Raw genomic sequence first — 15711 nt, forward strand, 5'->3', positions numbered from 1 at the left:
GCCCAATTCTCAGTTCCTCAGTCTCTGATACGTTTTAGCACTGTACGCTTACTTAACACAGATCATAAAGGGCATTCACCCAGTTCTTTTTATAGTCCCAAAATATACCTTATACCCACAAACTCACCATGGTAAAAGATAAAACACGTAATTAAACAACAACATTTCAAAGCTATTGGGTTTATGCTTTCCATTGCTCCGCTTGCCATGCATGGTATTTCCTGTGGGCAAAACCAACTCCAATTTCTTCTTTTTAAAATCTTGCAGAGAAAAAAAGCAAATTTCCTTCTGTTCATCTTTTCCCCTTATAGCTTGGGTAAGCTGAAGGAAAAAAAAACTATTATTATTCTCATCTAGAGCAGGTTACCTTTTCATAAGTAGTACTGAGAACCAAGGAAAGAAGAAAATGAGTATCCAGACAATAGCATTTCTTCCAGAAGCAAATATTTCATCATCTCTATTATTCTTATACAACTGTGAGTATGTGCTGAATCCAAACAAAAACATAAGACATAGCAGAGCGTGAGTCAGAAAAAGGTATCTAAACACATCGCACCCTACTTCCCACGTTGTTTTTGCAGACCACTTAAATGCGCTGTACTAGACCAATACAGACAACAGAAGCTTCAGCTTTTTACTGCTGTTAATACCCTGAGCAATTACTGTAACTCAGCAGGAACCTGTGCCCCGAACAGCAGCTATCACATTGTAATCAGCATTTCATAAGCAACGCTGTTCAAACATGAAGGCACCAGCTAACGTGCAAAAATTGTACAAAAGGGGCTTAGATTCTAATAGGTAAAAAGAATAATCTTTGCAATTTTATTTCACAGCTGTATCTTTCCCACTGTTGGTAAAAATCACACACAAAGTGACCAGGGAAAGAGCAGTAGCAGCGGCCACAAGCAAAAGAAAACTCTTCAGGAAACAAGGCCGCTGCCCATTTTTTTAGATGTCAATGCAGCATCTGTAAAAAAAAAATCTTAGAAGGAAGCATATAATAAACAGCAAAGACCTCTAAAAGTGGTTAAGAGTTCATGTTGACATAAAACCGAAATAAGAAGCATTTGATTTACAAGATTAAACTGCAAGGCCACCTTGCAAAACAATAAGGGAAGTTAAAAGCAGTTTACACCAAGAATAAATCTTGGAAGTAAATGGGACATTTGAATTTCTTTTAAAACGGTAAGCCTGTATTACTTATGCAATAATTTTTAACATAGAAAAATAGATGACATGTAACATTTTAACTACCTAAATCAAAATATACTAATTAGATATTTGGGGCCATTAAAATGATAAAAAGAAACAAAGAAGATGTAGAGTTAAAGATCTCTTCAGATTATATTACTTTTCTTTAGAATGAAACATCACAAAGTTACAAAGCGTTTGGAAAATAAGGGCTTCATAAGTACTGAGATAAATATCTCTACAGAGCTAAGAAATACGATGTCTCTACTATGGGCAGACAGTGGTTCACAATCTTCAAGTACAAGGATCCCTCTTTAAAATCTAAATGTTTCAAAAGATACCCAAATAACAGTACTCCAATAATAGTTCATTTATCAATTGTTTGAGGAAAGTATGTAATAAAGTGATTCTTAACCATGTATTATCGTTAAGTAAATTTTTTTAAACCAAAAGAGCATATCAATACATTTGAAAAGTAGTTGTACAGACATGTATGAGGTATATTTATCTATTTAAAACGGAGAATGTTTATTTGCGGACCTTTGCAAAGTCTCTACAAATACCCAAGGATCCAAAGCCCCAATTGTGGGAACCACTCATCTAAAACCAAAAGATCACAGTGGGCGCAATCAGCACATATGGACTTAGGGAAAGTTTGCAGTGAGAAAGTATGGTAGCTAGACCATCCCAGACTTCCTCCCCCAACCTCCACCACTCGGAGACCCCAAAAAGGTTCAAGATATACCCCATACTCTCTAAAATATCCAAGTAAATTATAGTCACCACTGAAAATTAGTCTCTGGCCCGTTTACATTCTTTGTTTTTCAACTCATCAAATGCCAAATGTACTTTTCTTCAGGCTCTTCACAATAGCTGAGAAGAAACAAACTACTTCGGAAACTCAAGGGAATCTCAAAAATTGTTGTCAGAACAGCTACTAAAGAAATGAAAACGAAAACTTCATAAACACTGTGTACAGCATGAGCTTTATAACACTAAGTGTGACAAAACTGAAAAGCCAGAACTGGTGACTGCCTGCCTCACGTGGGTGCCATCGCCACCGGGCAGCTAGTGTCGGATGGTAACGTGGTGATCCGTCAGTGCGGTGGAGAAGCAGCCAAGGGAGACAGACGGCCCGTGGAACTGGGGAATGAGAAGGTCCGGAGCAGAATCAACAGCACATTAGAAAATGCTTACCAGTTTGAAGTCTTGAATGCTACAGATGAAATACGGTGTGTTTGGCCTCCGACTCTCGATATACACACAGTCTTTAAAAGAAAAAGAAATTTTAAAACAATAGCATTTACTTTCAAGGGAACAAAGACAGGGCCCGTTAAAGCCACTGTATAAACAAATAATGACAAAACACATACATTTACAGAAAATTTTTTTCTCAGAGGTGATGTTAAACTACAAATAACTTTAAGCTAACGGAAAACAGCCCTTGGATTCTTTTGACCACTTTTCTGATAATTTAAAGAAGCTGATAAAGCCTCAAATTAGTGTTCAGGGTCTTTGAGGAAGGGGAGTATCCATATTCAGATGCAGGGACTTCCATAAATGGAATTACTTGCTCAAAGTTACGCACCAAGACGAAATCTTGAATATCTTATTCTGACAGGTGTTCCTGTGTTTTCGGAAAGATTAAACGGCTTTGCCAAGTGCTATTTTATTTTCAGTATCAATTTCGTGAGGAGAATAGGTGAAATGTAAACAAGACTAGCATGACCATGCTAGTACAATGGCCCTTTCACTTACACCAAGACCGAGAAAGAAAACTAATCCAATCTCTTGTGGTAACTTGCTATTAAATTTTAACCTAAACACATTGTAGTTTCTAATTGTAAAGAAAACCAAGGCAGTCCATCAGAGATGGGGCGAAGTAACCAAACTACACCTTGCTCAGGGAAGAGGGACCGACTCTTCCTTCAATCACACTGCATATGGCAGCGGGCGAGTGACTGTGTTTGATGCTTTTGACGGCTGGAGTCTAAACGGTTGCTTTTTAAAATGGCAGGTTAAGATACACTTTCTTTAAAAAGCAATGATTTTTAGAGAAGCACTGGCTCTAAAGGGATGTAAAGCCTCTTCACATTATAACCCAAGATTATTTTAAAGTTTAGGAAAGTCATTTATTATTATTATTTATGCCTATAGCACCTTTTCTTCCTAGGCGGTCTCCCATCCAAATACTAACCAGGCCCAACCCTGTTTAGCTTCCGAGATCAAACAGGATCGGGCTTGTTCAGGGTGGCATGGCCGTAGACCATGGACCGTGGCTCCACTGGGGTGTAAATCCAGCACCTTCTGCGTGTAAAGCAAATGTGCTAACTGCTACACTATAGAACTATGTCCAAAAGTCATTTATTATTTGCTAAAAAGGCATCTGCAGTCAATCAAATTTTCTAGACAGCGACCATAATGCCCGCACTGAAAATGTCATTTGTTTTATCTTTCCTCATGACCCTTCATAATGACTATGTCTTAGAGTTTTAACTCAGATGCTTGAGAACGCAGGTGGATTCCTCAATCGCCTCATTTCCTGCATATTAAGAGCCAAGAAAAAGCAAAGGAGCAGAGCTCTGGAGCCATCGCCCAGTGCACAGCACAGCCCCTCCACACGCACTAGCAGACCCACTGAGAGAGATCATGAAGGAAGCCCTCACTCACCAAAGGGCACTTCCTTCCACGAAACTTTCTGAAAGATATCAGGATTTTTGCAGTTGTTCCACAAAAATAAATAATCCGAAATCTAATCATTTCGTCACCCAGAATTTCTCAAATGATTTCTCTACTCAGATATAGACTCAACAACAGAGGTTCGATCCCTGTATCCCATGTACAACAGCAGCTCAAGAATGAACTGTTGACTAAGCTTTGTATCTTGTTCCAGAGTCCAGGATGCTAAATAACTCTGTTCAACATCCAGGCAACATCATTTAACGTGCTAATCTTCTTAAGAAACAAACAAGACAACTCCTTCCACCGTGGTAGATATGTCTCCCTACCCCTCATCTGGCATTCGAGTCAAAACAGAAAAAAATCTATTCCTAAATAAAAATTGTACCTCCAACTTGCACAATATTGGGACAACGCAAGGTTATTAGTTTCTGTGCTCCAATCTCTACTGTACCCAACTACCAATATTTCAATTCTCTACATATGAATTTACTCACCCCACTCGACCGAAACACAAATCACAGTCTTCATGCCCTCTTCTTCCTGTCACCTCCTATACAGAGGCAGTATTTTCTATCTCATCTCATATACAACACTGTCATACCTCGTTACTATTCGCTGTCTTCAACATTAATAGATCACTTCCTAACTAATGACTTCCACATTTTTAAAGTGCACATGACAAAAAAAAGTTGCTGCATTCGATGGGCTGGTCCCACACACCTCATCCTCCCTAGGCTGCATTCTCCAAAAGAAACAGCAACTCCCCGACCTCCGTCCATACCTTCACTCCTTTCATTCCACCAGCATCTGCGATCCTCCGAGTTACCACCAGCAGCAGTAAACTCTCATGGCTCCTCTGTAAAGAAATGGCAACACCTCCTTTCTTTTACATAAAACTGACAAGCTACCTTCCCGGTTTCTTCAGTTATTTGGCAGTTAGATGGTCTGCGCTGTCCGTATTATTATCTTTTGAGCTTCTGGGCTCAGAGAAATGTACTCACTTCTTAATTCTCTGCACCCACCAAGGACTGATGGCTGGCACTCGTGTTGGTGAAACCAGACAAAACTGAAGTAAATGACAGATGCTTAGACTGTGAGGACTCAGTGCAACTTGTGCTTTTTACATGAAGAAAAGCTTTATATATATACTTTTCATAATCAACAGAATCATTATTATAAATCCTCCTACTCTGAGACATCAAGGAACTATTAACTTGTAGTATATCAAAAAGCTTTCCAGGAAAAAAAGGACACTCTGTGTTCTTTCATTTCTCACTGCAAAGTTACATTCAGGAAAATGATTATCCATTAACGACCCGGACTTAACCCTGTCAGAGGAGGCAGGGGAGGAGCATCACCGTACGCCAAGGACGACCACTGGCCTCCCTCTGCCTGAACGCTGCCCTGCAGTCTCACTAGCTCCCTCGCGCCCCTGACTCGCGCACCGCTTCCATGAGGGACAGGGCAGGCTGAGAGAGCAGATTCTCAAACGTGTGGAATCACTATATTCATCAATACCTTACTTATGTAAAAGTCGCCTCGTTTTGTTTACAAAGTTACCACGGCAACTCAAACTGATCTAAAGCTATAAATGGGTACATGAGACTCCAATACACAAGGCAGGTAATCTGTAAAACAGGTTACTGTATCAAGTGATATCTATCAGTATTTTGAAACTGATATATGAAAAAGTCAGATGAGCTCACTTCAAAATTAAGTGACAACAAAACTAGTAAACAGAATGGCTAAGATTAGAGGTAATAGAAATTGAAAATTTTCACACCATGTCAAACTTGCCATAGGAACGAGAAAAAAAATAGTTTTGATCTGACTTTTCGTTTTAAAAAAAAAAGCATGAAAAATTAATGTCAAGTCAAATTTTTCTTTATAACCCATAAAAATTAGGGTGATCCTACTAAAAGAGAATACATTCTAAGAAACAACTTGCAATTTAAGTCTCACACACACAAAAATCAACTATTACTCTTAATGATTTTCAAAACAATGTTAAATAAGGCCAAATACTCATAAGAAGTACTTCTCTCGTCTCATTAATTAAGCGGCTGTTTAAGAAAATAATTTCATATAGATGTGTATAGTTAGCCCCAAAATAAAGTGGTTTATTTGGAAAAGAAGAGACCATAAGTTAAGAGCAATGTTGACATCTCAGTTGGAATACATGCCCAGTAATCTCTTGTCAAAATGATTTGCAAGAATCTTCATGCAATTTATGACTGCATGAATTGTCTAAGCTGGTTTCAGTCAGCTGGATCAATGAGCCTCAACCTGAAAATCCCCATGACCAGCATAAGCCTACAGACACCTTTTTAAAAAAGAAAACTCTTTTTTAAATCAGAAAGCCAGCAGTTCTGAAAGAACTGAGCAAAGCTGATACGATCCATTAGGTTCATAATGCACATTTTCAAAATTACCCATATGAAAATGTATATTTACCAGATTGGGCAAACGGCTGCTGCAGGGCAATAATATATATATATATATATATATATATATATATATATATATATATATAATTGAAAATTTTCACACCATGAAAATATATATATATATATATATATTTTTTAATCTTAAAATCAGCAAGCCTGAAATGGGCCAGAAAAATAAGTGAGGCTATTACCATCAATATCAATTATTCTAAACAACACATAACTAGTTTTTTTTTTTTTTTTCTTTACAGGGGTGTCTGGAAATGAAACCATGGGTCTAGGTTGAGACTTATTCTCTAACCCCTGGTCTCTGCCTGGGAATGGATCCCACAATTAAGTGACCTCAAATCCTGTATCCATGATTTGGTCAATGATACTGAACAGGGGTGTTTCTGGCTGTTTCTCACAACCTCAACACAGCTTTGTGTCCAAGAATCAATTCTGCCATCTGCAAACAACAGAGCATTTGCTAAGCTGGGGCAGCCAAACCGTGACCGCAGAGCCTCAGGGCAAAGAAAGCCCTCCCCGCTTTTCCAGCCCTCAGCAAACCAGCAGGTATTATGTAAATAGAAAAAGAGCCCGGTCCTCTCAAGGGCAAAAACCACAGCCTGAAGCATCAGGCAGTTTGTCATCCCCAAACACAAAGGGCTGTCAGCATCTTTCCTGACAGCCTCCTCACACAGCACAGTGGACGTTTCCTTCACCCACTAAGTGAGCCAGCAGCGCAGTGAGCCAGCCTGGAAGCTGTGGTTAGGCAATGCTCAGCCACAGTGCTCGGTCCCTTAAAGAGTTTCCCTCGCCAATTAATGTATTTCTGCCTACTGACCTCTGAAATAACATCTCACAGGATCCTTTGCAAAGCATGGCAATGCCACTCTCATGTAATTTCCCACAGAAAACCTTCTACCACTCATAAAGAGCATACACAAAGTGTTCCTCACAAACAATCTCCCAGAGAGCCAGCCTGTGGCACCGTGGTGGACATGGAGGCTGACCCTCGGGATGGCTCCGCTCTTCCGCTTTCCATTTCTCTTACACAGGATACCTCCACCTTCAACGCCGAACCATTCATGAGGTAACAGCAGGTTGGTCTAATATTACAGAATAGAAACTCACGAGGATCTCACTAGTTAATGTGGATGTTTCCAGATTTCCAGCATACGAAAGGGAGTATGTGTATGGATGTGCACATGCTAGAAATGACGCCGAAATCCTGACACCCGAATCCCAGCCCACACATGCTGCATGGCCTTGAACACAGCCTCTCATCTGTAGTTTCCCCACCTGTACAACAGTCAAGCCCATCGCCATTCCTCGCCTCAGTAAACGATACACGACATCCTACACCGGGATCACTCAAAACCTCAGGGAACAGACGAACTGAATGAAAATGTAAAAACAAAAAAGGGGTAAATAAGATTCTAGCAAGAAAGTTGCTATGCTCTATCAAGACAAGCATAAACAATGCTGTTTTTAATAAATATTTCTTTAAGAAATAATTCAATTGCAGAATGGCTTGCTTTTAGTTTTCTGTTGGATCCTTTTGGGGGGGAGGGATACTCCCATTGTCTGGGAATATACTGAAAAACTTAAAAAAGAAAAGGAAACAAAAATCAGGAAAACAGCAACTCAGCAAGTGAAACCTTTTCTCCTTACCCTTATCCTGGTGACCCTGAAAACTGTCACCAAAATCAGCTGGTAACATCTTAAAGATTCTAAACTCAGTGGAAAAGAGATCTCAGGTAACATATATCCTTGGTTCCTTGCTGTTTTAAACTTCACAAAAATTAAATTCCATGTATTCAAATGTCTACAGATTCCCCACTAATACTATACAGCTTACACGGGCTTCTGTCTAAAAACAGACCACTATATACTTCTAGCAAACGCTGACCTGAGTTTATCCTCACTGATAACAGAAAGTTAAATTATGAGGAAAACCAAGTGTGTGTGTGGGTGGGTGGGGGTAGGGGGGAGATGGGGAGTGAACAGGTCATAACTAACAACGGGATCTTATTTAAATTTCTCACATTTCTCTTTTCTCCTCTAGGAGTTAGAAAACTTTCCAGTGTATCAAAAGCTTAAAGACTGATCCAAGATAATTATCTTTCCAACTTTAAGAAGGGATTCTAGTATTGTGGACTAACCGCTGCAGCAAGAGCCCCTTCCCAAATCAATCATATGGATCTGAACACTGTAAAACCTGAAAAAGCAAGATCATCCTGCCAGCAGTAAAAAAATCTTATTAGTTACACTGATATGCTAAATATTAGCCATGGTTTCACACTTGCATTACGCTCTCATCACATTTTATTTTGAAAATGTTCCTTAAAAAGCTCTTCTTGTAACCCATATTGAATCCTTATTATGAAAAAGATTCTAACGAGCTTAACGCCCAAACTCCATCAGGTGATGTGGGTCTCTCTCACAGTTCTAACTGCTGTGTGTGTATAGAGCTCATGAGCTATAAGAAAACGCATGGAATTGGAAGGTAAGGGAGGAATCTATTTTAAAAATCAGTGACAGCCATCTGTCCTGTGAAGCCAAGTGTCTTAAGGCATTAGAGACGCAAGGGCAGGGAATTCGAGACTGCTCTCATTCTTGCTGCCCCACTGTCTCTACCTTTCTAATGCTCAAGGAGGCAGGTAACAACCCTATCCTCAATTCGGTGAATTCTAAAAATAACAACAACAATTTCTGCCACAATATTCCTGTTAAGTAGAGGATGACTGCTAGGGGACATGTCAACAGGCCCTTAACACAAAGATTACAATTGGAACGTGGCTGAAATATGTACATTTAGGAAATCAATGTGGAGGGAATTCAAATGCTTCTAGGAACACTATGACTGGTATTCGCAGAAAAAAAATAACCAGTGACAGGTACGCTGGAGTGCAGATTCTTCTCTCCCCATATGGCTGACAACAAACAAATTGCCAGTCTGATCTTCTGGTGTCACATCCTGCAGAGCTGATTTCAAGCAACGCTGCTTGCTCCTTCACAGAACACAATGCACAGAGAGCCTGGCTTCACAATAAATGGTTCGACCAATTTGCAGTGCTCACTGGAAATACGCAGGAGAATTCACAATGCCTGGCTACAATTCTTATGTGGCAAATGATTTTATTATAAACTGGTATCATGGTGAATCCATTTTCTTTATGGGTTTTCTGCTACTGTTTAATGGACTGTCAGTATAATTTAGATTTCATCTATTTAAACTCATTCAAGCCTGGCTCCTGATTGTACAGTAAATGGAACATATTTCTATTCGATGAAATTAATGACAGTTAATTGTAGTCTGTAGTTTTCAATTTTGTAAAAGCAACTATTCCACAGTTCAAGCATCAAGCTACAAAATTTCCACATCAATTACTTTTTTTGTACTTTCTAGGCATCCCCGTCTTGTAAGCCTTCCTTGTAAGACTAATGTGTATATTCACTTAATATTTCTTCCCATTTGAATATTTACTACCAACTTTCCACAAAAAGCTAGGACTTAAATAATTAAAGGTGGGGAAAATGAAAATTGTCAGTCTGAACAGAGAGGTGCTCAATTATTATGGATTTTTTTAAGCTAACAGAACTAAATGTTAAAACTTTCTTCCTTGCATATATATTTTATCAACTACTGGATAATTTTCTAATATATTTCAAATCAGTCACAATTTAAACATCAAGTGAAATTTATTAAAAGTAGGTTAAACTTATCTGGATTTATATATAAAATTATGGCACACAGCACATACTAACAAATACTGTACTGAATTACTTCTGAAATTGACTTCTGAAATTTACTTATGTTTTCTAGAAATTTACTTATGTGTTTTATCTGCCAGATATCCCACAATCCCACAAGTGATTTTTCTTGAATTAGTCTTTCACCTAAGCATCCACACAGCTGTATGAGATGCTTCAACAAGAAAAAGGCATGCAAAAAAAGTACCTTATGAAAAATTTATCAAATCAACACCCAAATAACAAGAAAAACATCCAGAATTTACTACCCCAAAACTTTAACCACCAAGGTCACAGGCTAACAGGCTGCAATTTAGACAAAAATAAGAAAGTAAAGGAAAACCACCAACTATCCTGTCATTCCTTTTACCAGCTTAATATTCTGTATGTGCTCAGCTGGTTTCCACATTCCAATCCTGCCCCAACTGCATGAACTTCCTCATGCTGTCACCCCTGTCGAGAGATGCTCTACCTCAAAGCGGTCCTACTCCAATTCTGTGGAACCTCCAAGATGCAAATCAAGGTTTCTGTGGTCCTCATGTCTTCCTCAATGTCACCAACTCACAGTCTGTCCTATTCAGCTGGTATCTGCCCACTCACTGCCTGTTACTAACATATGACATTACTTGAATGAGTGTAATTTCTCCCCATAAAATGAAAAACCAAGGACTGGAGTCCCGTCTACTTTTGTATCTTGCCCTACACCTCACCTCCACAAAACACCTTGCTCAAAGTTATGACATAGAAGACTGTACTCTTATGTTGCCGGACTAATAAAACACTATTAATACTATAGCTGGCATCTAACATACCTCATTAAATTCTACTTGCTTATTCAAAGTCTATTAAAGTTTCAGTGGGCTTCAAACTTAACCATTCGCTTTAATTTATATACATTTCAAAGGGCAAATGAACCCTGTTTCCCGACTCTCTCATTCTATCTATGCCTCTTCCTTCCAGCCTTCCTTAAATCATTATTGTTTTCATTTGGGTTTTTGTTGTAGTAACTGTTGTTTGGCCAGGTATTTCTTTTAAAGTCAAAGACTAAAGATGTTTCAAGAATAATTTAAAATATCTAATCACATTAACATGACTGAATAAATATTGAGACCTCAGATTTTCATTAAAGATCTTCAGCCAACTATGAATTATAAATGTCATCTTATAAGTATCAACAGGTATTTGGAAAAACATAATTCTACCTGCACATGATTTATAATTATCTATCTCCTCAGGATTCTATATGTGGTAATTCTGCTTTTAACATATACATCATTCACACACAGACTAAAAAGTATTCAGGGACGGGTGGGATTATGTCTAGTAATCTGCATCCACCTGTCACTTTTATCATCAAAATTAAAAAATTTCTGAGCAAGGTAGCAGTATTTAACCTATCCAAATGCCTCTTGATTTCTAAAATGAGATCAGAGATTTTGTTTATTGTTGGCCATAAGGAGCTTTGGACGAGGTCTATATGAAACTACACTCAAAACACTTCAACAAACAAGTGCAGCTGCTCTGGGCTGATACAACACTTAAGCAGTTTTGCTTTTTGCAATTCGTACCTTGGGAAAATCATGTTTTGAACATCTGCTGAGACAAAATGAATCAGAACTTTGGGAGGAGGATGGATTTAGACTTCTCAATTTTAACCAAAATGGTAACTGGCAAATCTTGTCAAGATTACATTAAAGCTAAAAATGAAGACAAATTTTTCTACAAGGAACTGAGTCATAAACTCATAAAACATTCACACACAGACTTATGGGCACCACTAATGTGCCAGCTAAGTGCTAGAGATACTTAGGTGAATAAAAATATTGTCCTTCCCTTGACAAGCTAACCACCTAATAATATTAGAGCTAGATATGGAAACAAATAAATATATATCTTCAATAATTTTAATTGTACTCGTTTTTTAGCCTCCGTAACAGAGACTGCCAGCTGAGCATAATATTCATTCCCCCCTGCTTCCTCGGCAACAGAACATCTAATGTGTAGCAGGGCCTATGGCCCCTCAGAAGAAGGACCAGGTTTCCCAGCCTCCCTTATAGCTGTTCTGGTCATGTGACTAATTCTGGTCATGGGATATGAGCAGAGTATTTCAACTCCTGGAAACTGAGTCCTGAAAAGAGGGGGCCCTGCTTTTCTTATCCTTCCTATTAGCCTGAAGGCAAACGTACTGGCTAGAGATGGAGCATGAGACAGATGACTAGATAAGGACGGAAACAAAGGCTACACACAATAGAATAACAAAACCCTTGACAATAGCTAACAAACCAGACCCTGAATTCACCAATTCACCATTCGGCATTTCTGGCCATTGTACACAACTATCTTTAAATTGTTTTAAAATAGGACTGAATAGTTAAACTACATTCATGAACAGAGTGACACCTAGAACAATGATTTGGAGAAAATATTCTAATTTTTTTCAATAAAAAGAAAGAAAGCGAGGAAGGAACAGAGGACCCTAGCAAGTGTATAAAAACATGAAACATAAAGCTCTTGATTTAGAATGACTAAAACACCTTGACTAAATAGCATAAACTATTACCTTCCAGTGAGATTAAGAATCAGTCTCTACGGCCAGATGAAATAAGAGGGAACAAGGCCTACGACTGCCTCCCTGAAGAGACTTCACAGCTAAGTCAAGTTCCTTGTATGACTCCACCCCAAGGTTTTACAAGTAAGAATAAGGGACAGTCGTAACTTCTGCAAAGTGACTTGCATCTTGTGTGCCAGGCAGGTTGGCAGTATCTGCTGGCATCACTCAGCCTCCACCTCGCTTTTCCGCTTCTACATGGGTTTGATTTTAGGACTTGGGAGAGAATATGTGGCTGCTCCTCCAACAAAAATACAGGGACCATTGATAACCAAATTTTATGGACCATTATATCATTTATAAAAGTTAATGCTTACCAGAATTCATACTATATTAAATTCTCAGGATATAGCCAATATTTTACTTCATACTAGGAAGATGTTCTCGCTAATGTCCCAGCTTTGCCTCCCCTCCTTTCCACACCATTAACTATGGATGAAAAACAGCACACAAACGTGGCTGACCTGTCCTCTGAGGTGAAGACTGTCACCCAAAGACGATGTGGAGTCTTCTGCTCTACCTAGAGAAGCTTCTCCAATTTCGGAACCACAAATTTAGTGACCTGCAGAAGCCAAAATCCTATGGTGCGCAGGACTAGTCAGAACAACTGTAATGGCAACACGTGAAAAATTGTCAGAAGTACAGACACAGCCTTTAACTCAGCAATTCCGAGCCTAAGGAAAGGGGGCAGAAACAACTAAATGTTCACCACTGTGGTTTATAATAGAGACTATCTGAAAGGAACCTGAAATTCAGAATTTGTAACTAGTTCCATTACGGTATCTTTCCACTAATGTGAGTGTGCCTAATGTTGTTTGTGCCATGGGTACCCTTCAGCAATCCATGCACCTATTCTCAAAAACAAAAAACAAAAAACAAAAAACAAAAAAACTTTTGAATTTATAAAAACATGTACTTAAATATATATCACAATGAGAATGAGAAATGCGATATAACATATGTAGCTCTTTGCTGATTCAATAAAGAAGATTTACTAGAGGTTATTACCTTATGTCCATAATTTCAAAGTAGTGATAAACATTATTTTGAGATGTCTTTCTCTACATCAAGTGATAGAACACTTGTGATTTATACTGGTGTCACAGGTACTGCCAATATTACTATGGTTTATTGCCTACCTTCATAATTGAAGCAAATGCTAAATATAATTTGAAATGTAAATTAGTGAAAAAAGATGTGATTTTTACCCACCCAAATTCAGTCTCCTGAATTCTATTTATAGTCCACTAGGTTGACCATGGACCCAGGATAAGAACTCCAGTATTAATGGCATATTAAACAGCAATAATAATTCAGATTTATAATTACTGCCATGGGGATAAATTCAGGACAGATAAGTTAAAAAAAAAAATTACAAAACAGTGACTAGCATAACCCCATACATGTCTACTAAGGAAAGTGACAATACAGCAAAATATTAACAGTAGTTTAGTGGTTTTAATGTCAATTTTCACTCATCTGAATACTTCAAATTTTTTATGATATATTGTTTGTATTATTTGTTCATCATAAAGAAAAAGAATAAATTCAGAAGGGAAAATAAAAGAAAGAAAAAGACCTGTAATCAAATATCATCAATACACTCATCAAAGGCAAAAAGCAGCAGGTGAATTCAGGGGCAAGAACATAAAAATGGACCACTTCTAATCATTACAGAAGCTGGGTTACAGAAACAATACTGAAAACAGAGTTGGAAATCCATACATTGATGGAGCAGATGTCGTAACGCTGAGCAGCCCAGCAGCTGGGAAAAAAGCGAAGTAAAACACATAAGAAAATTGATGATCTCTAAAACAACTAGCCTCCACCCATCACAATCTGCAGTCCAAATGCAATTTTTAAAAAGACTGCACTTCATGCTGCCAAAGATCTATTTTTTGGATAGGTGCTGCAGAGTTCAAAGCATTCCAGTTTCCCAGGAAGATAGTCCAAATTATTTATTCCCCCTCAAAAAGTCTTCTAGACAGGACAGAGAGCAAAACTAGAAATCAAGTCTCCAATACCTAGCTTGAAACATGAGGTATAATCTCAAGTCTGAGTGCTGCTAGAGTTAATTCTCAAATGTACACTCCAAAACTTTAGGTGCATTTTTGCACTACGGAATAGTAGTAATTAAATCACTACTTTTCAGTTAAACTGTTCCCAACAATAATAAGAATACAACATAACAAGCAAGACTTTTTTGTGATATTTTCTCTGCCTTCTACTAAAGAGAAAAAAATTATAACTGTACTAAGAATTATTAACATTCCCCTCAACCAATCTGGTAATCATACAGTACCTAAGTTTTATAATACCAGCACAATGAGATGTTCAGGACAAGTAAAGTCCGAAAACTAATTACCACCTTATAATAATAGCTTGTCTTTCCGCCGACAGTTATGCATAGATTTACTAAATGGAGCACAAGTTAAAATGTTAATGTAAAAGCTGAGAATCATGATAAACAATATGTTGGAATAATATGTAAAATCTATATTATACTCACTCTATTTTTCTCTTTTAAAAGGAACTTATAACCATAATCGAAACCACTCCCCCTTAAGAATTTTTTTTAACATACCAACCTCTACTGATCAATCTAAAGTGAGGCACTAACACACCACCTGACAAGCATCGACATCTGCCCAGCACACAAAGAAAGCCAGAGCAATGCTCACAGCCTTTTACAATTCTTTTTACACAGTAAACTGTTGCACTGGACATCACCGAAACAGTGTTCCTTACAAAGCCGACTGAATAAAGAATTTAGAGAGGCAAGTGGAAAAAATAAAACGCAGGGGTTAAATGAGTGAACAAATGTTTCATGTGTAACATGTAGTATGCTGCCCAATTAGTTGGAGCACATATTTAATGGTGAAATAATAAAAAAGACTTAAAGACTAGATATTTAATGCATACAAAATTATAGTTGTTATGTACTAATTTAATAGATTTGGTAAAGTAACTTGAGAAATATATCCATTTCCAGGCATTTTTAAGCAGTAACTTAAACTTACCTTCCCTCCTCTATTTTATGGTACT

The 15711-nt window shown here is 38.0% G+C and overlaps 1 protein-coding gene and 1 pseudogene across 6 annotated transcripts in view; both read right to left on the reverse strand.

Moving 5' to 3' along the window:
- The window catches only part of RERE (arginine-glutamic acid dipeptide repeats), a 357676-nt gene that overhangs the window by 200203 nt on the left and 141762 nt on the right, over positions 1-15711 (reverse strand). For 5 of the 6 annotated variants that reach the window (XM_036228288.1, XM_036228290.1, XM_036228289.1 and 2 more), the window contains one exon: positions 2389-2459. The exons of the other annotated variant lie outside the window; for it this stretch is intronic. In XM_036228288.1, coding sequence (XP_036084181.1) covers positions 2389-2459 — 71 coding nt within the window. The remainder of the gene's footprint in view (positions 1-2388; positions 2460-15711) is intronic. 6 annotated transcript variants of the gene reach the window in all.
- LOC118606799 lies at positions 3340-3458 on the reverse strand (annotated as a pseudogene).

This window comes from Rousettus aegyptiacus, unplaced genomic scaffold (genome assembly GCF_014176215.1).
Source record: "Rousettus aegyptiacus isolate mRouAeg1 unplaced genomic scaffold, mRouAeg1.p scaffold_m13_p_1, whole genome shotgun sequence".
Classification (NCBI taxonomy): domain Eukaryota; kingdom Metazoa; phylum Chordata; class Mammalia; order Chiroptera; family Pteropodidae; genus Rousettus; species Rousettus aegyptiacus.